The 25963-nt window shown below is 37.9% G+C and overlaps 2 protein-coding genes and 1 pseudogene across 2 annotated transcripts; 1 reads left to right on the plus strand and 2 right to left on the minus strand.

The window, feature by feature from the left end:
* The first annotated feature begins 3120 nt into the window (after window positions 1–3120).
* On the plus strand, window positions 3121–7214 carry LOC133852314 (small ribosomal subunit protein uS19x). The gene is made up of 4 exons (XM_062289051.1): window positions 3121–3246; window positions 3400–3548; window positions 3672–3729; window positions 6736–7214. The coding sequence occupies exons 1-4, from the start codon at window positions 3244–3246 to the stop codon at window positions 6982–6984; spliced, it is 459 nt and encodes a 152-aa protein (XP_062145035.1). The 5' UTR covers window positions 3121–3243; the 3' UTR covers window positions 6985–7214.
* Window positions 7215–14382: 7168 nt separating this feature from the next.
* LOC133852604 (receptor-like protein kinase ANXUR1) lies at window positions 14383–18989 on the minus strand (annotated as a pseudogene).
* A 3886-nt stretch (window positions 18990–22875) lies between these two features.
* LOC133852605 (uncharacterized) lies at window positions 22876–25251 on the minus strand. The gene has a single exon (XM_062289376.1). The coding sequence runs from the start codon at window positions 25249–25251 to the stop codon at window positions 22876–22878; it is 2376 nt and encodes a 791-aa protein (XP_062145360.1).
* Between the last annotated feature and the right edge of the window lie 712 nt (window positions 25252–25963).

The following is a 25963-nucleotide window of genomic DNA, read 5'->3' on the forward strand; positions in this document are numbered from 1 at the left end:
ACATATCGTTTAAGAAAAGTAAATCATGCTCAGTTAGCTAACACATCGCATTTGTTATGAAGTCAGTTTTGTAAGTATTTACTTACCTCGTTCGCTCATCCATAAACTAGGACATCCTGGGTTCCTACTAGTGTGAAACATATCCTAAGATTAATAATACTTATTAATATATAAATAAAACCCTATTTTCAACATTTTTGATATACTTCGAACGTTTGGCAATAAGGACGATTGTCGACTCACAAGTGACGAACGTTTGTACAAGGCTTAAAGAATGTTCAACATTATTAGAATCTCTGAAAATCTAAAGGCAAACTAATATATCGTGCTAATTCTTGATTTAAAGCTCTTAATAGCATTATAAGGGCAGTATAAAGCATGTTATCGTGACCAATTATGAAAATTAAGAATGGGTATAAACTTATATTTTGAAAATGACCGAAAATAAAAAGTAATCTATAATGCTTGCATATAATGAAAATTGTAAAAACAAATAATGAGCTAATAAGGATGGAACATTAACAGCGCAAAAGAAGGGTTATGCAATAAGGGGTATTTACAAGGAAAATAATACAGAGGATAATGATCAACTAATCTGGCCATTTGGCGAACGTTCTTCAAGTCAATCGTGAACGTTCATGTAATATTTAGGGTTAGGTGATTGTTCGGCATACAATCGCAATCATTTGTGGTACAGTCTGACACACATGCTGCAGGTGTGAGATGTACCTTCTGACACACAATACAAGTTACAACACCTCAATGATTGGTCATAGGGGAAACCACAAACATTCTTGGTGGAAACCACAAATGTTCCTAGTGGGAACTTTGAACATTCACAAAGGAATAAGGATGACTAGCTACGTCAGCTAAGGTTTCCTTCGATCGTTTGTGAAAGGATAACAAATGTTCGTCTAAGGTTTGCATTGAACATTCCAAGAATCACAAAGAACGTTCCAAGGGGGGGATAAAATAATAACTAAGGCATTCTTTTTCTCTTTTTGTAAAAAGTCTAATGGTGTGTTATTGGATTAATCTTTTATAAAAATATTGATTTTTATACCGGGCATTACAGAAAAGTATGCTCGAAGTACAATAATTTAGTCTAAAGTTTATATATGGTATAAGTTTATAGGCTAAGAGGTGGAGGCAAACCTAGATTTGGGTTTCTACTCCAACTTGGCCTAGGAGTCTTAGGAGTTTGATTTGGATAGGAAGTCTTTTTCCAGTCCAACTGGGAGTAGGATTGTTGATCGGGTTCTTTTAGGAGTCTTAATTGGACCTGGATTGAGATTCTTACCCCAATTTGGCATGGAGGGTTCTAATCCGGACTTCATGGGATGAGACCTAATCCCAGAATTCCAGGGTTGAGACCTGGTTGTATCCTTTTATGAGTCAATGAGTGACTTGATACCTTTTGTGATGAGACCGATACCTGAGTTGTCGGGACCTGCTTCTCCTAAGCCTTGGCTGGAGAGGTCGGTACTGGCTTGGAGGCCCATGATTATGGGCTGGTTTGAATGGATTATTCCCAACATTTTTCATCATCAACGGCGTCATGGCCTTCGGTTAACATGGACCAAAAAAGCATTACCGTTGTTTTCTCTTTCCTCTTTGTGTCATTTTTTCAAACACATTGCTTACGATTTGCTATTTCCAAGACATTGTTCGTTCTTCCTTTTTGCTTTATTTTCCTTTTTACAGATCAATTGTCCTCCATATCAAATGAAATTAGAAAATCAAACAACTTCTTCAATTCAAACCTCTCTCTTGTCAAACTCTGTTCTACCTTAAACTCTCTCAAACATTTTGAATATCTAATTCAAACATCCACCCACCAGTGGGGGTGTCTTGCAGGCCACGCCCAAGGAATCACCCCCTACTAATGGGGTGGCCAACGGTGGGGATGCCCCCTTGGTGAATTTTTTTGATATTAATATTTTTTTTAGAATTTATTTTTAAAATGATTTTTCAGATTTTAGTTTCTAATAAAATAAAAAATATATTATTTTAAAGTGACATGGCAAAAATTCTGATGTGGCACTAACAGATATCAAATAATTGGACGGAAAACATATGGAGAGATCGCTTTCAAATCCGTGAAAAACTTAAGCAGTTAAAAGTTGATTTTTAAAAGTGAGAGAATCATTTCAAATCACGCGTGTACTCATGGATTTATGGATAACCAATTTTTGTTTTTTAATTCCTTGATTTTCGCAAACAAAAATCACTATTAGCCAAACATCAATGTTGTATTATTTCAATTTAATTCACATTCTCAAACATATTCTAAAAAAAAGCAAATTCGGTATTCAAAATTTTGAAAATAATACAAAAATATCGTACACCCAAACGAGTCATTAATCATATACTAGGTTTTGAAAAATTCTCTTCAAAAAAAAAAAAAAAAGTTTCGAAAAATTATTATTATTTTTAGGGATAATTGCACCGTTAGTCTCTGTGGTATGCCATAATTATTTTTCACTTCCTATGGTTTAAAAAGTGCATGGGAGGTCCTTGTGGTATGTAATAATTACAAATCGATCCCTAGCGTCAAATTCTGTTAAAATTTTTAACAAATTCCGTCAAATGCCACGTCAGCGCCACGTGTCACCATCTTATTGGCGATATGGCGACACGTGGCGCTGACATGTACATCTTAATAAAATAATATAAATTTATTAAAAAATAAATAAATATACTTATTTTTTTTAAAAAAAAAATAGAAAAAATGGGGCAAGGGGGTGGCTCAGTCACCCCTTTGTTGCCTTTTTTTTTTTAAAAAAAAAATATAATTTTTTTATTTAGATAGACACATGTCGCCATCTTATTGGCGACACGTGACGCTGACGTGGTATTTGACGGAATCTGTTAAAAAATTTAACAGAATTTGACGCCAGGGATCGATTTGTAATTATTACATACCACAAGGACCTCCCATGCACTTTTTAAACCACAGGGAGTGAAAAATAATTATGGCATACCACAGGGACCAACGGTACAATTATTCCTTATTTTTATTACGTTTATAAATGGAGAAAAACATTAAAAAAAAAAAAAAAAAAAAAAAAAAAAAAAAAAAAAGAGCTTAAAAATAGTAAAATACTAATAAAAAAAAGTGACGCCTTCAAAACCCTAAATCCGAAACCTCCTGTTGCATACTTGCATTAGCCACATTCGCCAGCAGCCGAATCTCTCCGCGAATTAGGGTTTTCTCTCTGGTGGTGTTTCGCAATCGAGAACATGGTGAGTGACTAGGCTTCGATCCAAGATTTTGTTACGATTCGTTTCACTTTCCTCTGGTTTCTTTTCCTTCGTTTTCTCGGCGACCAAAGGGAGAGTTCTCTGTGTGGTTTTCTCTGTTTATTGAATTATGTTTTTGGGGGGTTGTTGTTTCAGGCAGATGTGGAGGCTGAGGTGGCAGTGGCAGGGCTGCCGAAGAAGAGGACGTTCAAGAAGTTCAGCTTCAGAGGCGTCGATTTGGATGCGCTTCTTGACATGTCCACCGACGACCTGGTCAAGCTCTTCCCTGCCAGAGCCCGCAGAAGGTACATGCATATTGTCTAATGGCATGTATATGTGTCTATGCCTGTGTATTTATGGATGTATGTGGTATTGGAGAGAAATGGAAGGTGGGATTTGAGTCCTGATTGCGGCGATGCAATTTGTAGGTTCCAAAGGGGTTTGAAGCGAAAGCCGATGGCTCTGATCAAGAAATTGCGCAAAGCTGTAAGATCTATAACACTTTTTTTTCCCCTATTTATTTCTCTGTGCTCGATGACATTATGAGGCAGTTTGTTCGTTCATATAGAATTTTGAGGTACTTTTTTGGATGAGATGGGGTTTGTTAGAATGATAATGAAAAATTATTGTGTGGGTTGGAACTTGGAATTCTATTGGTTATGTAGTGAGCTAAGGGAAAGTTTGTTGCTGGGTTTTAGCCTCTACTTTTTATTTTTCTTTATTGGATTCTAATAGTGGATTTGATGATCCAGTAGCTGTCTTGTTTAGAATAAGGGACTTTAATTGAAAAGTAAGTATGCAATGGTAACTAAACGCTTTATTTTATTTTACTAATTTTTTTGTTTACTTAAATGTATTCACTCCTATCTGAATGTAAAGACAAAATTATGAGAAAATGACTTCGAATTTTATAACATGTTTGAGCAACATAAGAAGAATATGGTGCCAATCTACATTTTTTGGTGTGTGTGGAAGGAAAAAAAAATCTTAGGTGTTTCGAGGACTTGGAGAGTTCCAAGGAGAATATTTTAACTTCTTTCTTTCATACTCTTTATTTTTGGACAGTGGTTTTTTTGTCCCCTCTGTCGCTTAGTTTTGTCGATTTCCTTGTTCGTTTTTTTCTTCCTAGTTAGATGTTTTCTTTTGTATAATACTTCTAGTATACTTAGGGTTGCCTTACGCTTTTCAATAAGACTAGATTTACTTATCAAAAAAAATTTATAGCTAGGACACGTGTCGAATAACAGAATTGAAATTATATATAAGAGCGAAGTTTTATTTGTATATTAGGTTCTTAACAATACCTTTTCATTCCATAGTTATAAAGCATTAAGACTTTGAATGACCTGATGGTTTGATCTAATTCGCTGTTGTTGTCGTCTATCGGGGTTAATATTTGTTACTTGAGCAGTTTTATACATGGCTGATTTGGTGTGTTTGAGAGCATCCTCAACGACCTCTCTAAAATATAAGTTACTTTTTTCCTGTTGCTTTGGTTGTTTGTTGGGTTTTCGGGTTAGCTTTGGTTCTCCTTTGTATGCCACCTGTGTACTTAGGGGTGCCTTTCGCTTCATTTCTCAATAAAACTTTAACTACCTATCAAAAAAAAAAAACCCTACATCAAGTTCCCTACTCTTTCGCCAGTTTAGTGCCTGTCAGAATCTCTCACCAAATATGGAGAGAAAAAACCTTCACTACTCCATTTGTTAAGCTTATTTCTCTCCTCCTCGTTTTCACTTTTCTCTCTTTCGCGCCAGCTCCCTCTTCAGCTCTAACTCGTTCTAAAGTGCTGTGGAAGACTTTTGGAAGTAAATCTCTTCTGATTTTTATATTATTTTGGAATTTTCTTTCTGGGTTGTCTTTGTTTGGGTGCTGAGAGACTGAGAGATTTGGTTTTTGGGAGCAAAATGAAAATTTTGAGGGAAAAGAAGCAGAAAACATTAAAGGATTTGAGGGAAAGATATCCTTCTAGGTTTTTTCTCGGTTTAGGCGTGTTTATCAGCCATCTAAGCAGCCCATTTCTCATTTCTCCCTCATTTGAGCTGGAGCATGGAGAAAAAGGTGAGTTTTAGACTAGAAAACGGGAGAGGGAAATTGAAAACAAAAAAAGAACTTGTGGGCTGTGTTTGAAGGTATGAATCTCTCTCCCCCTTAGACTTCTCTTCCCATAGCTCTCTTCCATTTTTCTTCTTTATATTTTGTGGATTTTGTAGGTTTTGGTAAAACTAACCGATGGGGTAACCCTTTAATATGTTTCTGTAAATTGATGATTAGCAAACTGGTTTGTGATTTGTAGAATTTGGAGGGGAGCCCATGAACCCAACCACTGCATGTCACGAATTTGGTTTCAATTCTCATGTTTATTTGATTTGATTTGTGACTTGAATTGCTTTGTTTGATTGGGATTTCTTTGTTAATTTTTTCAATTGCTATGCTAATTGTAGTTGGTATTGTTGCTACTGGCTGGTTTTGGCTGGTTGTTTTGTTTCAAATTGTTCCGTATTGCTGCTGAACTCTTAGTTGGAGGAGAGATTGTGTTTTGCTGTTGGGCTTTCTTGTAGCTGGATTGTTTTGTTGGTTTCTTGTGGTGCTGGTTTATTACACTTGTTGATTTCTGTCCTGTTCTACTGGTTGGTGTTTCTGTTCTAATATGTTTTGCAAAATATCACTCTTCATAGCAGTTAGTTTCAACCAACTAAAACCAATACAAAATAATATTTAGTTAAAGTAGAGAAATATTTGGAGCTTGATATTTGGTGCTCGTGAAAAGTAGCTAGCTAGTGCCCATTTAGCTAATATTGTAGCTGGGCATTCCATTGTTATAAAGCATCAAGACTTTGAATGACTTGATGGTTTGAGCTTTTTATAACTTGTAGCTGGGCATTCCATTTTATTTTATTTTTTTAATTTGAGCTTTTTTTTATAACTTTTTAAAAAAAATAAATAATAATGTGGGGGTTTTTTTAGTAATTTTAATTCGATTTCAACTAAAGAATATGTGTTGTCACCAAACTAAGGAGTAGGAATACCTATTCCATTCCACTATTTTATTCCCGGTGTTAACTACTCCATTTCCTAATAGAAGACTCATTCCGCAAACCAAAAAATGCCTTAATGTTTGTAACAAAATAGGATTTCTGACGAGGTTGTTTTGCTATAAATTTTTTGATGTCCTGCTTACAATGTTAGTGTGCTGTGTGGGTCAAACTTCTTCCATGGTACAATTTGAACAATTGCACGCATGGATTGTGGGAGTTGATAATTGCACAATGTAAAGCTCTCAACTGCGACTGGTTCTGTAGTACATCAAATTTTATACTCTGATAATTGTTCATGTAAAAGCTATATGTTCTCAGGGATGGCCCTGAATTATTCGTAGTTTTCATGATTAATTGATTAGTATGGTACAAGCACACTAGTAATTCTGTTTTAATATTTGCTTATCTTTGTGTGTACACTGGCAGTGATTCTTTTTTCATTTCCTTGGAACAGAAAAGGGAGGCGCCACCTGGTGAGAAGCCTGAGCCGGTGAGAACCCACCTTAGAAATATGATTATTGTACCTGAGATGATTGGCAGCGTAATTGGAGTTTACAATGGCAAGACCTTCAATCAGGTTGAGATCAAACCTGAAATGATTTCCCATTATCTTGCTGAATTCTCAATCAGTTACAAGCCCGTCAAGCACGGTAGGCCTGGTATTGGTGCAACCCACTCCTCCAGGTTCATTCCCCTTAAGTGAAGTTCTTGGATGTCCATCTGTCATTCTAGACCTTGTCCCATTGCAGAATCAGATATTAAGGCCTTTGGAATCTTGGTTTCTATTTTTTTCCTCTTCATTTCGTTGCGTTTTAGTTGATGAACCTTTCTTGCGAACAGAATAGTTTCTCTTAATTGCTTATGTAAGGATTTATTAAGAAGAAGAAACGTGCTTTTTGGATTTGTTTAATAAAAGAGTAATGGTAAAAAATATTTTTTTATCTCACAAAGCTGACGTGACAATCCTAATCAATCCTTCCATCAATCATTATTAAAAGAAAAAAATTTAAAGGGTTGATTGGGATTGGCATGTCAGGCTCGTCAGCACTGTAGGATAAAAATGTGGTATATAGTATTACTCTTAACAAAAACCTTTTATGATTATTGTTTCCATCTTGGGTTTGTCTTTGAGACTTTCAAGTGTTGTGACAACACATGAACTACAAAAACTTAAGGTTATGTTTGATAAGTGTTTTGAACACGATATTTGTGTTTTGATTTGAAAAGAGTTCTGAAATTTAAGAAGTGGCTCGGTGGGGTTCATATTTGAAAATTATTTGTGAGATCTATAAAAAAAACAAAAAATTCGGTTTTTCAAAATATTCCCGTAATAAGGAGAGAAGTTTTTAAAAAAGTATATTTGGGTTTGTTATTCATAAAAAATAAAAGTTTATTTTATTTTTTGAAAAGTGGATCGCTTGATTACTATGTTTTAAAGAAAAGTGTTTTTGTAATGTTTAGCAAACATAGCGTTGCCTACTTTGTTGGTGTTTAAGGAACGGTATTAACGTGTTCAGGTCCTCCAAAGTGGTTGATTAGAAGCAAGAGATGTGAATGCATTTTCATAACCAAAGAATTCAACATTTCTAGTGAGCCATCTACATCAGTGTTGGTCTCTCTCTCTCTCTCTTTTTTCTTTTTTGATAAAGGTCTGTTTTTTTATATTGTTTACAATTTAACCAAACTATTCTCATTAAAAATCGAACTGCACTCCTTAGTACATGGAAAGTATGTAAGACAAATGCCTAACCAAAAACATTAAAAAGCAAAAAGAGTTTAATGCTATAAATTATGAAAGATGGCGAGTGTGTTTGGTAAACATTTTTCCTAAAAAAAGTCTTTCATTTCTTTATATTAATAAACAATTTTTCTCACTTTTCTCTCGCAAAAAATTTAAAACTCTTTTTTGCTTTCTATTATATCAATCAATTCCTTCATCATTTTTCCTCTCAAAATTTGTTGCCAAACACTCCAACCCATTTTTGTTTATGCATGTTATGCCTAATAACCAATGTGATGGCTAAAACTGCTCATAATTTGAAAGTATGTGTTTTTTAATTATTGTTTAATTATAATTGAGCATTAAGGTCCTGATAGGGACTTTTCTTATGCTCCATTTGTTTTGACGTAAAATAGTTTCTGTCGTAAAATAATTTCAAAGAAGTCATTTTTCTGGAAATATTTTTTGCCGAAAGCATTTTTCGGTGTTTGGCGTGTACGGAAAATCAAAAATATTATTTATATTTTTATTCAATCATATTAACCTATACAAATCAATTTTTATTCAAAACATATAAATATTAATGTAAAATAATATAAAAATCATCGGTGACGAGATTTCGTCACTGACTGACAGGATTCCGGCCACTTTTACCGAATTCCTGCTACTTTAGTTAGAATCTGAGATAAAGGCCAGAATCTGGACAGTTTCGTCAGAATTTGGGTTGGCCGGATTCCAGCGAAAGTGGCCAGATTCCGGCAAAAGTGAACGAATTCTGGCCAAAACTGCCGGAATTCGGCACAGAATGGTCAGAATCCTGCCAGAACGACTGGAATCCGGCCGTTCTGGTCAGATCCCGACCAGTCGGCAGGGATCCGTTCGTCTGGCCGGCCGGAATCTGGTCGGGTTATTATGGCCAGATTTGTCCAGCGAGCCGGGATGTTCTGGCCAGATGGTCGGAATACAACCAGTTTGCTCACCGGAATCTAGGCTGATCAGATTCCGGTGACATTGACCGAATGTTATCGGATTTCGATACCAACAAGATTTCAGTGATGATTGATTGCTTGAACGTGAAGGCCGACTGTGTCGTTTAAAAGGGGTCGAATGCGTCTGACATCTTCGGAAAATAATTAACGCTTTTATAAAGCGTAAATTATTTTTGGTCAAACATAAATCATTTTTCGGTTGACTATTATTTTTGCTCCTACCAAACACCGGAAAATGCCGAAATAATTTTTCAGAAATCATTTTACGCCTAAACAAACAGAGCATTATTCTTTCTAGATCTTAATGGAGAATTAAGGTCCTAATTATATTTTACACATAATCCACCAAAAAAAAAAAAAAAATACACGTTTCAAATGTGTGCTATATAAATTTGTACTTATTTCACTACTGGAGTGATTGGTGTAGAATAATTTAAGAACTTTTACAAAAGCTATAAACTCCAATAAAATTTAGGGAAAGGTGCAAAATTAATTCACGGGGTTAAGTTGATTTGCAATAAGCTTCATATGTTTATATGGTATAAAAATGTTCCGAAAGTTTCACGTGGTGTGCAAAAATAACGAATAAATGTAGAATAAAATTTCATGCAAAATTTGGACAGATTTTGTTAATGTGTTTATATAATGACGTGTTCAATTTAATTACTGACTTAAAAAAATGCATAGGAATTGCCACATCACTTATCTATAACACGTCATCATATCCGCCATGTCAGCTCTTGATTTTATTTTTATTTTTTAAAAAAAAAATAGAAAAAGAAAAAGAAAAAGAAAGAAAAGTGTCTTCTTGACTGACCCTTGCGTGTTTGTCCACCAGATCGTAGTTTACTTTCAAGGCTACAAAAAATAAAAGATTAGGATTTTCTACAATTGTTTGCTTGAATTCTCTTAAATTTGGGCAAGTTATTGTGAGAGACCGCTTATAAGATACACTTGACCAAATAAAAATTGGACTATCCAACCATTTATCCGGTCAGATGTGTCCCATAGTTAATTTCTCATAATTATCTATCCAAATTGTCTTAAATTTGGATAAATAATTATAAAAGATCTTTATCATCCCGAAAAAAGGGCCCCAAACCCAGGCTTGCCAACAGACGTGTCCATTTGGCAAAATTTGGCTCGAGGCACGCTTTACCAAAGGAAAACTCACGTAAGGCAACTTGTTAATGACGTGATTAGTCTACATTCCTAAGGGAGGAAAGACCACTTGTCAAGGAAATCAATGAATCAATCCACTATTGGCAAGGATGAGAAATGCTATATATACTTAAACTTTTACAAAGAGATCCTTATTAAGATGTTGTGAAACTTATTCATTAGTACTTATAACATTTCTTTTTATTAATTGTTTTGATCATCTCCAATGAATAAGCGCTATATCAATTAGTAAGGCTCTCTTTATAAAAATTTAAGTACATCTAATATTTTTCAGCAAGGATATGTTAAGCCCTAGAAAGAAGGTAAACACTAAAGGAAATCCATGGCGTTATCAAAGGCTCAATCAGCCAAATAAATCACTGACCGGCTATATTTACCCTACCAAAGCATCTAATCAAATCAAGATCAAGTCTATATAAGGCTATTATGAAGAAATGCACATGTATGCCCTAATCACCCTCTCTTTCGTTCCTCGAGTCAACTTATACTCATTCTTTTACTAACTTAAGCTTCGGAGGTGGTGCCGCCGCCGCCACCAACAGCTCACGAGTCTGTCTCTTAGTTTTTTTGTAGAGTTCTTATATCAAAAATTAGGCGTACCTAGTCAATGCATTAACAATTCTCATAAAGTGAAGTGTCAAATTCATTTCCTGACCAACTCACTTGGATCCGTTGTGATAAAAAGAAGTTACCAAGTCTTTAAACCTGAATCTAATAGCAAAATTAATGCTTGGTATTGTTAGAGGAACCTAGACAAAGTTATCATAATTATAAAAAAAGAAAGGTGCATGACTATTGTTCCCAATAAGATGGTCCTCAAAATTTTACCAAGGTTCCTTCATTGTCCACAAAGTGTTCATTCTTTTTTGTAAAATCAATACAGAAAACTTCACTTATCTTTTATCACTTTTATAATTATTATTCTCAAACTTTAAAAAAGTGTCAATTTAATATTATCATCTTTTAGAAGTTTGCAATGTCAACACTTCCATCCAATTTTACCGTTAAATCCTAACAGAAAAAGTGAAATTCCCAAAATACCCCATCCAACTTCAAGGTATTTTTGTAATTTTATAGACATCTAGGGATATCTTGGAGATTTCATTCATCAACCATTTGATTTAACGGTGAATTTTGATGGAATTGGTTACATCGCAAATTTTTGAAAGACGATAACCTTAAATTGACATTTTTTAAAATTTAAAAATATGGTTACAAAAATAATAAAAAAATCACGAGTGAAAAATGAAATTTTTTCAAATTAATATCACAACCATTCTCAGTCATGCACATGAACATCAGATGATAAACTAATTATTGCTTTTATTACATGGGTAACCCAAACATGATTGAAAATTGGGCGTTTAGAGAATAAAACCAAACATTTTTCTTGACGGAAAATTAATTAGCAAGGGTAACTACAAACGCAAATATCATCTGGTTTTTTGTAGGCACCGCAGCGTCCTGAAGAAGCATCCCCAAAGGTACCCCTACAATCAATAACGCACTCCCTGTTGTCACATGCATTGTTGGGGACATGATAAACCATCTGGCAACTCTTTGCATCTGCCATCATCTCCATATTTCCTGAAACCAACAACCCCATACAATTTCTCTTTTTAATAATCATGAGTTCAGGGGATCGGGATTCACAACAATTATCTGTTCGAACTGCTAATAAATTAGACTGTAATGTAAGAGACCTTATCAATGATCAGACAATCCAAAATTTATTTAGACGGGTGGGTCTCATGTGATGAAGTCTCTTACATTACTGTCCAAATTATTAGCAATTCAAACAGATAATTGTTGTGAATCCTTATCCGACGTTGTTCCTATATATAAATAACTACTTAGAGTGCGTTTTTTAAACAATATCGCATTATTCGCATACAATGCATCGTTTGCGAGTGTGTTTTAAAAAATACATTATTTTAAAACAAAACTGTTATTTTAAAGCAATTAAAATATTTCACGTGTTTTTTTTTTTTTTTAACCAAATGAAAACAAAATAGCAGACGATGAAAGCTTACCAATGGTGATGAACAGAATAAGTAGAAGCATGGTGGAAATGGAGAGACTTTTCATGGTTCCCTGTAAATCTAAAGTATGGTAAAAGGGAAATAATTTTCTGCAAGATGGTTCATGTGTTGTATGACATTTTATAAGTAGAAATTGCAAGGATTAATATTTGTGTCCCTTTTTCTTTGTAGAAATGCTCAAATTGATTGTTGGGAATCCAAATTTGATCTCCTTATTTAAATCAAGATTTCCTAAGATTCTTAGACTATTCCATCATTTCTTTAAATATATTTTAAATTAAAAGTGAAGATTTTGCCATATATATCACCATTTATATGATTTCGTTATTTACCATATTGAGTGCTTGTCCGGTAATAAATGGTGGTAAATATGATAAATAAACAAAATTTCCACCATTTTAAAATTAAAATAATAATGATTTGAAGAATTCTACTCCATAAAGTGATTTGAAGAATTCTAGTCCATAAATACCCTAGGAATTGTAGGAAATCTTAATCCCTAGCTACCAGCACTAATTTAAGAAAAAATGGAATTTAAATAGAATTTCACACACTAGTGGCTTGATTATAACTAAAAGATTATTATAGAAAATGGAATGATAAAATATATATATATTGAATGGAAAATGTTAGATTTACAAAACCAATATTACAAGTGCACAACAACCCCTTACATGAGGGTGGACTCCACACACTGGGGCCCACCTTCATGTAAGGGGTTGTTGTGCACTTGTTGTAATGGTATAATACAGAAATCAAATCTCATATTGAATAAATCTAGTTGTGATAATTGCTACATACAGGAGCATATAAAGCATAGTTCAAATGGTTTTTGAAATTTTATCATAATCATCTCTTGATTTGATTCCAAAATCTCTAGAGTGACTTCCTTGATATGCTCCAACACCTTTCTCTAGAGCTATTTTGTCATTTCTCATGTTATACTACCTTCTAGAACTCTTAAAATTTTGACCATCCTTTTCAAATTAATTGTTTAGATTTTGTCACATCATAATTTATTATATGTGATTTCCCAGACAAAAATTGTGATTTTAAATCAGATCGCAGAAAATGAATCGTTTGATGGTGCTTTTGGGATTGCGATTTCATAGACAAAAAATGTGATTTTAAATCAAATCGCAGAAAATGAACCGTTAAAGAATTGCATTTTTAAAAAATTAGGATTTGAAAACGTAGAAAATTTATTTTTTCAAATTGCAGGCAATATGTGCTCTTTTGAAAAAGCGGAATTTTAAAAGCTAATATGCGATTTTAAAAGCCAAATTGCTATTTCACAAAATGCTTAACTGCGGTTTTAAAATTCACTTTTTCAAATTGCCATTTTTAAAAATCATAAATTCAAACTAACCCTAACACAACATGTATCACATTTACCACATATTTAAGTATATTTTAAAAGCGATAAAGGTTGATGTGACAAAATCTAAATCATTCAAGTTAAAAACAATGGCTAAGATTTTTTATTTTATTTTATTTTTTTAAAAAAAGGACTTGCTATTTTTTCAACTTTTGCCAAACTTTTAATCATTGAATTTGTTTTTCTACACGTGGGTCTTACATATCCAATAATTAATTGTTTTTTAAAAAAATTGTTAAAGTTCGATATGAGTTGAACAAGAGTTAGAGAAATAACATCTTTTTCTAAAGAAAAAGAAAAATCTACACTGTAGAATACCCTAAGAACGTTAGGGTAAAAATGAAAAAGTCCTAATTTTGAGTTTGGCTTGCATTAAGTGAAAAAATCATTAGAGATCTCCAATGCAAAATAAATGGTAGAGATTACAAGAATGGAAGAAAATTCTTGTTATTTTTTTAATGATGACAATCTCCACCGTTTATTTTTTATACAATAATTAATCTCCTATGATTTTTTTCACCCGAGATAAGCAACACTCATCTTCTTTAATTTAGGTGATTAAGAATAAAGTAAAATATTACAGGAAACCCTCAAATTCTGCTGATGATCGTAAAAGGAATTTATTTATTTATTTATTTTCTCCTTAATTGGTGAAACATCACAACCATGAACGAGTGAAAATGAGAAGATTCTGAAAAAATGATTTCACTCTGTATCTCTATTCATAGCATACGTATAATTATATCAGAAGAAATGCTAAATGTACATGGTTATTGATTCATCACGTAAAACAAAGTTGCTGTACTTTCTTCTTTTTTCTTTCTCATAGCCTGATCAACATTTGATACTAAAATGTAAAAAACAAAACAAACCCAACACATAATTCATACAATAAAGCATCACCCTTCCGAAGTAAACCCCTTTGGGATTCCATGGCTTCTTCCATTGTCATCCTTCTTATCGTCCTTTAGGATCGACAATCTGCGAGAAGATTGCACTGGTTCCGCTGGATCCTTGATCACTCCCTTCATACTCACTTCCAATGTTAAGGTTCCTGTAATGCATTGCCATGTTACGGTTTCTCAGGCTTTCTTCAGAGGTCTCATCACTTTCCCCGCCTCTCGAAGAACGGCTTGAGCCATCCTGCAGATTTTCCTGCAACTGGAGAGCAAACTCAAGATTCCACAACACATCACCCATTGAAGGGCGCTCAAATCCAGCATCAGCCAAGCATTTTTCAGCTGTGTCTGTAAACTTCTTCAAGCATTCTGGATTGATCTTTCCTTGACATGAGGATCAATGATATCCTCCGGTGTTCCTTTTCTTTTGCAGTGGAGTGCCCAATCTGCAAGACTAACCTGCTCCTTTGGAAGGCTGGGATTGAGCGCAGGCCTTGCAGACAAGACCTCGAAAAGGACAACACCAAATGAGTAGATGTCGGATTTCTCAGTCAGCTGTTGCCTCGTGAAGTATTCAGGATCCAGGTAACCAAAGCTACCCTTCACCACTGTACTAACGTGGCCATTGTTCATATTTGGTCCTGTTTTGGAGAGCCCAAAATCTGAAACCTTGGCAACCCAATTCTCATCCAAGAGAATGTTTGTTGTTTTAACATCTCTATGGATAATGGTGTACCGGGCACCTGTTAGAACATAAATTGGATGATTAAGTTCATTGTTTTTATAAGTTTAAGGTTTTGAGACAAGTGGCGATTTTACAGTACCTGTGTAAAGGTAGCGAAGTCCCCTTGCAGCTCCAATGCAAATCTCCAATCTTTGCTTCCATGGGAGAGGCTGTTTACACTTGTAGATATGCTCCCCACGCGCCATGTCGTCATAAAAATCGGTCAATGTAATGTCAATTTAAAAAGTGTCAATTTAATGTTATTATTTTTCAATAGTTTGCAATGTCAATGCTCTCATCTAAATTTACCGTTAAATCCTAACAGAAGAAGTGAAATTTCCAAAATATCCCATCCAAATTCAAGGTAGTTTTATAATTTTATAGTCATCTAGGGATAGGGGTGTAAACGAGCCAATCCTGAGTGGGTATTGTCTATTCGAGCTCGGCTCGTTTAAGTAACAATAAAGCTCGAGCTCGAGCTCAACACGAGCTGAAAAATCTTGTGTGAGCTCAGCTCGTGTAGAAAAAAATACTGTCCGAGCTCAAGCTCGAGCTCGGTCATTTTGGTCGATTCCGAGCTCGAGTACTCGGCTCGAGCTCGGCCCGTACTACAATTCAAATTTATTGACTTTAGCATAAAAAAAAAATAATAAATAATAATAAAAAAACCACAAAATTTCAAATAATGTGCAACTTGCACGTATTAGGATTTTACATGAAGACAAATTGCCAACGAATCTAAAATCTGATTATAATTACAACTATAGAAATAAAATAAAATTACATTTAAACAAATACAAATAGTAGTATAAAAATTACAATTCTGAATTACAAATTTACAACTAAAGAGATAAAATAAAATTACATTTAAACAAATACAAATAGAAATAAAATAAATTACAAGTACAAGTGTGATTGGAAAGTATAATAATAATGTTTAATTCCTTTGTATGCTCCCAAATAAAACTTGCTGGAGCACACTAAAAAAAAAAAAATTAAGTTAATTTTAATTTCCTTACATTAGTTATACAAGTTCTATGTACTTGGTAAAAATGTCAAGGGAGGTTAAATAATAACACAAATTAATGTGCATAAATCATTAAATAATAAATCATACATTACCTTTAATCTGCTCCCAAATATATTATATGATCATATGATCTAAGTATTATCATATGATAGTATATTTAACATATTAACATGATTTAACAATCTGTATGTAATGATTATTAAATATTTAATGATAATACTCATAGCATATAATAAAGTGATTGCATATTTTATATTTACATGTTATATGGTACAATGTTATATTATTATATGATCATATAGTCCTATAAATTATAATCTTATTATATTACATGAATAATATGATTAAGTATCTGAATTGTCATTATATCATATGACTAAGAATTAATTATTGATATTATTCACTTTTACTATTTTATATACTTATTACCGATTAATATATACTGACTAATAACTATTGTTATTTGTTACTTAATTTATGCTTACATAATATATATATATAGACACACACACACACACACACACACACACACACGAGTCGAGCCTTAAAAAACGATTCGATCCTTATACGAGTGGGTTCACGAGCCTTAGTCGAGTCGAGCCAAGTTTATACGAGTTTGCATCGTTTAATAATCGAGTTTGATTTTCGTGTTCACGAGTAGCTTATTTAATAATCGATTCAAGCACGAGTCGAGCTTATTCGAGTTGATATCGGGTAAGCTCACGAGTAGCTCAGCTCGTTTACACCCATATCTAGGGATATCATGGAGATTTCACTCATCAATTGTTTGATTTAATAGTGAATTTTGACGAAATTAGTTACATTGCATATTTCTGAAAGATGGTAATCTTAAATTGACATTTTTTAAAGTTTATGAATATGATTGAAAAAAAAAAAAAATCATGAGTAAAAAATGAATTTTTTTCAAATTAATATCACAACCATTCTCAGTCATGCACATGAACATCATATGATAAACTAATTATTGCTTCTATTTCGTAAGTAACCCAAACATGATTGTAAATTGGGCGTTCAGATAATAAAACCAAACGTCTCTCCGTCGGAAAATTAATTAGCAAGGGTAAGTACAAACGCAAATATCATTTGGTTTTTTGTCGGCACCGCAGCGTCCTGAAGCAGCATCCCCAATGTTATTCCAACAATAAAGAATGCACTCCCTGTTGTCACATGCATTCTTGGGAATATAATAAACCATCCGGCAAGTATTTGCATTTGCCATCATCTCCATATTTCCTGAAACCAACAACCCCATACAATTTCTCTTCTTAATAATCATAAGTTTAGGGAATCGGGATTCATAACAATTATCTGTTCGAACTGTTAATAATTTAGATAGTAATGTAAGAGACCTCATCAATGATCGGACAATCCAAAATTTATTTAGACGGCTGGATCTCATATGATGAGGTCTCTTACATTATTGTCCAAATTATTAATAGTTCGAACAGATAATTGTTGTGAATCCTTATTCGATGACGTTCCTATATATAACTACTTAGAGTGTGTTTTTTAAACAAAATCGCATTATTCGCATACAATGTATCGTTTGCGATAAAGGCTAAACTGTTATGTTAATGCAATTAAAATATTTCACGTGTGTTTTTTTTTTTTTTTTTTAACCAAATGAAAACAAAATAGCAGACTATGAAAGCTTACCAATGGTGATGAACAGAATAAGTAGAAGATTGGTAGAAATGGAGAGACTTTTCATGGTTCCCTGTAAATCTAAAGTATGGTAGAAGGGAATAATTTTCTGCAAGATGGTTCATGTGTTGTATGACATTTTATAAGTAGAAATTGCAAGGATTATTTGTGTCCCTTTTTCTTTGTAAAAACCCTCAAATTGATTGTTGGGAATCCAAATTTGATCTCCTTCTTATTTAAATCAAAATTTCCTAAAATTCTTGGGACTATTCCATCATTTCTTAAATATATTTTAAATTAAAAGTGAAGAGTTTGCCATATATATCACCACTTATCAGATTCTGTTATTAACCATATTGATTACTTGTCCGGTAATAAATGGTGGTAAATATGATAAATAAACAAAATTTCCACCATTTTTAAATTAAAATAATAGTTATTTGAAGAATTCTACTCCATAAATACCCTAGGAATTATAGGAAATTAATCTTAATCCCTAGCAGCACTAAAGAAAAAATGGAATTTAAATAGAATTTCACACACTAGTGGCTTGATTACAACTAAAAGATTATTATAGAAAATGGAATGACAAAATATATATTGAATAAATCTAGTTGTGATACTTGCTACATGCAGGAGGATATAAAGCATAGTTCAAATGGTTTTTAAAATTTTATCATAATTATCTCTTGATTTGATTCCAATATCTCCAGAGTGACTTCCTTGATATGCTCCAACACCTTTCTCTAGAACTATGTTACACTACCTTCTAGAACTCTTAAAATTTTGACCATCCTTTTCAAATTAATTGTTTAGGTTTTGTCACATCATAATTTATTATATACGATTTCGCTGAAGGCAAAAAGTTTTTATTCCTTCTCGGTTTTCTCTCTGAAACCTAGGCGTGAAGCTGTTGGGACTCTAGTCCACTAGGGCTGAGAGTTGAGTTTTTTTTTTTTTTTTTTTTTTCTGCCTTTCTTACGCCATTTTTTGATCATTGTGATGGTGGAATCTCTAACTACTTTGTGGGGGAATTTTTCATTGTTGGAGGAAGAGAATGTGGGCGTATCTCTTGACATCACGGAGATAGCTCCATTAGTCACCAGTGGTAAGGCTTGTCTGGTAGGGTGTTTGTTGGCAGATAGGATTAATTTGTCCCAAAGGAGTTCCTCCGAACACCATTGATGCGGGCATGGAGACCAAAAGGAGAGTTCATCCTCAAGGTTCTGGGGGATAATAGATTTATTGCCGAGTTTGAATTGGAAGAGGACAAGACCAGGATAATGGAGGGGAGACCTTGGTTGTTTGACGGAAATCTGATAACTTTGACGGAATTTGATGGTACGACACCACCATCGGCTATGAAGTTTGATTTCGAATCTTTTTGGGTTCGGATGTATAACCTTCCCCTTGCATGTATGGGAAAGGAAACAGGTTGGAAGATTGGTGCTTCTGTTGGTGTTGTGGAAGAAGTGGATGTTCGTGAGGGAGATGCGGGATGGGGAGAATACCTCCGGGTTAAAATCCGGTTGGATCTCTCCAAACCTTTGGCTCGTGGTAGAATGCTACACCTTCAGTCCGGCTCTTGTTGGGTGGGTTTCAAGTATGAAAAACTGCCCACTTTCTGCTTCCATTGTGGAGTTATTCGCCATGGCCGATATGGATGTTCACAGGGTGGTGGGCTGAAGAGGTCTGCCAATGCAGGTTCTACTCCGTACGGGCACTGGCTGAGGGTAAGTTTCCCTTATCGCCGGGGCATGGGTGGTATGTTCGGGCCAGTGATGAAGGTCGCAGGGGAAGGAGCTCAGTCAGCCGGAGAATCCAGTAAGGCTTCAGGGAAGGAGTCGACGGAAAGTTCTAGGACGGCGAGTCCAAGGGCGGAGATCTCCTCAGCCGGTGGCGGAGGAGCGGCATCGAAATCGCAGCCGTTACGAAGTAATGAGTAGAATCTGGAATCTTTGCCAAAGCCGTTACTTTCCTGTAATAATGTGGAAGATTCAATTCGTTAGTGAAAAAAAGGAAAGTAACGCAAAAATCTTCCTTTTCTAATTCGCGAGCTAGAGGTGCGGCGAGAAAGAAGGTCTGGAGAGAGTGTAGAAGAAACGGTTATGTAACGGGTTTCTTAAGATTTTAGGGATTAATTGAATTGGAGTGGAAATTGGGAGTGGAAATAATGGATTGATTCAAGGGAAATACTGAAAATTAAGATATGGCAACTTCAAGGGTGCTTGTCCTCCAATGAGCATTCGAGGTGCTCAGCCTCCAATTACAAACAACCAGAATTCAGATAATGTCCCCTTAACCTAACATGGCCTTATATAATGGCCTTACAAGAGGAGAAACCCCAAAACGACATACTATATTAACCAAACGCAACTTGTAGCTAATTAACCAAAACGACACTCACTAGCCTACCAAAACGCACGGCTCAGCATGTCCTCCACGCACCGTTTAGCCCACTGCCTTTATTCCTCCTGCTGCCTGCTGCCACGTGTTCCTTTCCTAGCCGTTCCTCTGCTAGGCGGTTCTAGAACTCTCAGACTCTTCCTCTCTTCACTTCACTTCACGCCATCTCTTTCATCTCTCTTCAACTCAAAGCCTCAACCTTTAGGGTCCCCTTCCACGGTCATGGCCAGAGAAATGGCCATGACAATACCCTCCTCTTTAAAACACCTTGCCCACAAGGTGTGGGTAGGCGTCTTTCAACGCATGGAACTCCTCCCACGTGGCGTCATTTGGCGATTGCCCCTCCCATCGGACCAGAATCTCGGTGAGGGCCCGATTGTTCTTTGGCCGAGATCGGCAGTCCAGGATCTGTGCCGGCTCTGGTCGAATCACGCCCTGGGCGTCGATCGGTGGAAGGTGGGGTAGAGCAGAGCAAGCCGAACCCAGTTTGGGTTTAAGCTGGGAAACGTGGAAGACGGGATGGATGTGGGCCTCCGGTGGCAGATCCAGTTCATAGGCCACGGCTCCCACCCGGCGGAGGATGGTGAAAGGCCCATAGAAGCGAGGGGAGAGTTTGAGGGACCGGCGGTAGGCCGCCGACATCTGCCGATATGGTTGCAGCCGCAGGTAAACTTTCTGGCCCACTGTAAAGGTTCTTTCAGTTCTGTTGAGGTCTGCATAGCGTTTCATCCTCTGTTGAGCTTGTTGCATGTGTTGTTGGAGGAGGCCGAGGATCTGCTCGCGGTTGCGCAGCACCTCATCCACGGCTTCAACCCTAGTAGTCCCCGGAATATAAGATAACAACCTTGGTGGGGATTGTCCATAAACGGCCTCAAAGGGGGTCATTTTGATCGAGGAGTGCCATGTGGTGTTGTACCAATACTCCGCCCATGGCAGCCAATTAGTCCAGTGCTTGGGGCTATCCTGAGCAAAGCATCTCAGGTAGTTCTCAAGGCACTTGTTGACTACCTCCGTTTGACCGTCGGTCTGCGGATGATAACTTGTGCTTAGCTTGAGAGTAGAACCCTGCAACCTGAACAGCTCGCTCCTGAACAAACTAGTGAATATAGGGTCTCGGTTCGAAACAATGGATTGGGGCATTCCATGGAGCTTAAACACTGTAGAAATGAATAGCTGAGCCACCACAGCCGCAGTATAGGGGTGGGAGAGTGAAACGAAATGGCTGTACTTAGACAGCCTATCGACCACCACCATGATCACTGAATGCCCCCTGGACAGGGGCAACCCCTCCACGAAATCCATGGAAATGTCCGTCCATACCCGAGTAGGAATAGGAAGAGGCTGCAGCAGCCCCGCAGGGGAGGTGTTTTCAGACTTGTTCCTCTGACAAACCTCGCACTCCCTGATAAATCGTTTAATATCCCCTCTCATCCCCTTCCAGTAGAAGTCCCTCTTAGCTCGGTGTAGGGTTTTCTCATTACCTGAATGCCCGGCTGAAGGATCACTGTGAATAAAATTCAACACTTGATCCTTTAGCTGTGGTGATTGTCCCAATAAGATCCTATGTTTGTACAGTAGCAGCCCATCTTTGAGGGAGTATCTCTGGGGGTCTAACTCATGGTTGTGCCACTGTGACATCAACTGTTTGAGGTCCTCGTCCTCCTCATACTGCTGTTTCAAGCCTGTCGTCCAACTAGGAGTCAGGATGGATAGCAGGGATAGGGTTATCTCCTCACCCCAATCCTCCCTCCTGGAAAGAGCATCTGCAACCCGGTTATCCACCCCTTTCTTGTACTCCACTACGAAGTCATAGCCTAGTAGTTTAGTCACCCATTTTTGTTGGAAAGGTGTTCCAACCTTCTGCTCAAGCAGGAACTTGAGGCTTTGCTGATCGGTCCGTACGACAAAGGGTTGCCCTAGGAGATAAGGCCTCCACTTCTGGACAGCTGTCACTAGGGCAAACAACTCCTTTTCGTAGGTTAACATATGAAGAGCCTTGCCCTTGAGGGCCTTACTCAGGAAAGCAATAGGGCGCCTGTTTTGCATAAGTACTGCCCCGATGCCCATTCCACTGGCGTCACATTCGATGACAAATGGTTGGGAAAAATCGGGTAAGGCCAGCACTGGGGCTCGGGTGACAGTCGCCTTTAAGGCATGGAAAGCCTCATGTGCTGCAGTAGTCCAGCCAAAGGAATTCTTCTTGAGCATAGCAGTCAATGGGCTGGCTATGGAGTCGTAGCCCTTGATGAATTTCCGATAATAGCCCGTGAGCCCTAGGAACCCCCTTAGGGCCTTGATATTCTTAGGAAGAGGCCAGTCCACCATAGCTGCAATCTTCCCTGGGTCTGCACTCACTCCATCTGCCGTGACAATGTGCCCTAGGTATTCCACCTCTTCACAACCAAACTTGCACTTAGAGGACTTGGCAAATAGTTGGTTCTGCCGCAAGAGATCTAGAGCCGTCCTTAGGTGAGTGGTGTGTGTCTCCATATCCCCACTGTACACCAAGATGTCATCAAAAAAGACAAGTATGAATCTTCTCAAGTAGGGTTTAAAAATCTAGTTCATGAGTCCTTGGAAAGTAGAGGGGGCGTTAGTTAGCCCAAAGGGCATAACTAAGAACTCGTAGTGGCCTTCATGAGTGCGAAAGGCTGTCTTTGGAACATCCTCCTCTACCACCCGAATTTGGTGATATCCGGACCTTAGGTCCAGTTTTGAAAATACCTTAGCCCCCCATAGCTCGTCTAGGAGCTCATCTACCACAGGGATAGGAAATTTATCCTTCACGGTCACCTTGTTTAGGGCCCTATAATCCATGCACATTCGCCACGAACCATCTGCCTTTCGAACCAGTAGCACCGGGGATGAGAAGGGGCTGTGACTGTGCCTTATCACTCCAGACTCCAAGAGCTCCTTCACAATCTTCTCTATCTCTTCCTTCTTGTAGTAGGGGTATCTATAGGGCCGAACGGAGACTGGTTGTGCACCGGGCTGGAGGGTGATGGAATGGTCATGAGACCGAGCTGGTGGAAGTCCCTTGGGTTCCTGGAAGACGTCCTCATAGTCCTGCAGAATGGAGGATAGTGGACCAAGGAGGTCTAGTCGGGGGGTGAGAGAAACTGCTGAACCCTGCAAGGCCCAACAGTGGGGTGAGTGAGGGATCACTTGCAGTAACACCCCCTTCTGTTCCCTTTTAGGCAATCTGAAGGAGTCCCCTGCCTCGAAGCTCACACTCGGGCCCCTCTTCATCCCCAGGAGCACGCACTCCTTGCCCCCATGCTGGAACACCATTTGGAGCTTACTGAAGTCCCATATAATAGGCCCTAGAGTCCGAAGCCACTGGATTCCCAGGACAACGTCACATCCGGCCAGTGGCAAAATGAAGAGGCTGGAGGGGAACACACTCCCCTGCATCTTGATCTCGACCTCTCTACTCCGGCCTGGGCTCACAACTTCCTGCCCATTGGCTACCTGTACCCGAATTCCTTCCTGAGGTTGCGGCTGAATCCCCAAGGTGGCAGCTAACTTTGCATCCACAAAATTATGGGTGCTGCCTGAGTCGATCAGGATGATCACCTGGTGGAGCCTCAAAAATCCAACTATCCTCATAGTTTTTGGGCTCGGCGTGCCAGTGATGGCATTTAGGGAAATCTCGGGGAACTCCTCTAGGAAGAACTCTCCCGGATCCTCTTCACCCGCCGCTTCCATCTTGCCCTGCGTCTCTTCACCTTCCTCAAGAGCTTCAATTAGGAAAAGCTTAGGCGCCGCACATACATGGCCTCGGGTCCACTTGGAATCGCATGAGTAACAGAGGCCTTTTCGCCGCCTCTCGTCCATCTGGGCTGGTGTAATTTTTTGCATAGGGACTAGTGCTTGATTTGGGTGGGCTTCTCCTCTACCCGGGGGCCCTATCCCTGTCTGGGGCACAAAACCCGATCTGCCCTGTCCCGGCGCGTTGTTCTGGGTATTGTTAGGGGGTCTATTGCTCTTTGCAAATCCCACCAGTAACTTAGTGCTCCAACCTTGTCCGGATTGGTGCACCTGGTTCGAATTCCAACTAAGGTGGGCATTTCGTCGACCAGTCACCAGACACTCATCCTGCATTCTTGCTAGTGAATAGGCATCAATCAAACTCTTCGGATTAAACATCCTCACCCTAACGCGGATATCGTCACGGAGTCCCCCCAAAAAACAGCTGAGCTTATAGCTGTCAGGTAACCCGTGAACCTTGAGGGCCAGTGTGTCAAACTGGTCCTTATAGTCCTCCAGTGTGCCTTCTTGCTTCAATTTCGACAGAGTTTCCATCGGATCATCATAAGAGCTTTGTCCAAAGTGGATCTGCATGGAACGAACAAACTCATCCCATGTCTTCACTGAGTTGCTAGCTCTCAGCTCTCTGTACCAAACCAATGCCTTCCTGTCCATGTGGAAGGAGGAAAGGGCAATTCGGTGCTCTGTAGGGGTGTTATAGAAGTCAAAGAACTGCTCAGCGCAGCAGCTCCAGGTCTCAGGATCTTCACCATCAAACCTGGGAAAGTCCAATCGAATTGTCTTGGCCTTGATGATTGCGTCCCCGGAGGCAGATCCTTCCTGGAGCGAGGTCTCCCCAGCAAATCGGACTGTCTTGGCCTTGACAATAGCGTCCCCCGAGGTAGATCCTTCATAAAACGAAGTCTCCCCGGTAGCTCCAAATCTTGCTCCGTGACCACCTCTATTAGCTAACATCTCCTGAATTTGCGCCAGCATTCGTTGCTCCTGGCGCTGCATCTGTTCCTCCAGTCGGTTAGCCCGAGTCTCCTGCTTGGCCTCTTGAGAAGCCGCTTGGGCCTTTAAGGACTGCATAGCCACCTGCAAATCCTCCGTTGATACCATCACCTTCTCCATCCGTGTTACCCATTCCTGCAATTCTCTAACATTCTGAGCTTCTTCTGCCATGGTTTGGGATCTAGTTTTCATGAGCTGCGGATCGGTGCTCTGATACCAATTGAAACGGGTTTCTTAAGATTTTAGGGATTAATTGAATTGGAGTGGAAATTGGGAGTGGAAATAATGGATTGATTCAAGGGAAATACTAAAAATTAAGATATGGCAACTTCAAGGGTGCCTGTCCTCCAATGAGCATTCGAGGTGCTCATCCTCCAATTACAAACAACCAGAATTCAGATAATGTCCCCTTAACCTAACATGGCCTTATATAATGGCCTTACTAGAGGAGAAACCCCAAAACGACATACTATATTAACCAAACGCAACTTGTAGCTAATTAACCAAAACGACACTCACTAGCCTACCAAAACGCACGGCTCAGCATGTCCTCCACTCACCATTTAGCCCACTGCCTTAATTCCTCCTGCTGCCTGCTGCCACGTGTTCCTTTCCTAGCCGTTCCTCTGCTGGGCGGTTCTAGAACTCTCAAACTCTTCCTCTCTTCACTTCACTTCACGCCATCTCTTTCATCTCTCTTCAACTCAAAGCCTCAACCTTTAGGGTCCCCTTCCACGGTCATGGCCAGAGAAATGGCCATGACAGGTTAGTTTTTTAAAGAAGGAGAAAAACAAAACGCTTCGTCTGAAACGGGAGATACCATTTATAATAATAATGGGCGATCAACGTGGCAGCTGAAAGATAGATCACATGGCAAGAGTAC

This window comes from Alnus glutinosa, chromosome 12 (genome assembly GCF_958979055.1).
Source record: "Alnus glutinosa chromosome 12, dhAlnGlut1.1, whole genome shotgun sequence".
Classification (NCBI taxonomy): domain Eukaryota; kingdom Viridiplantae; phylum Streptophyta; class Magnoliopsida; order Fagales; family Betulaceae; genus Alnus; species Alnus glutinosa.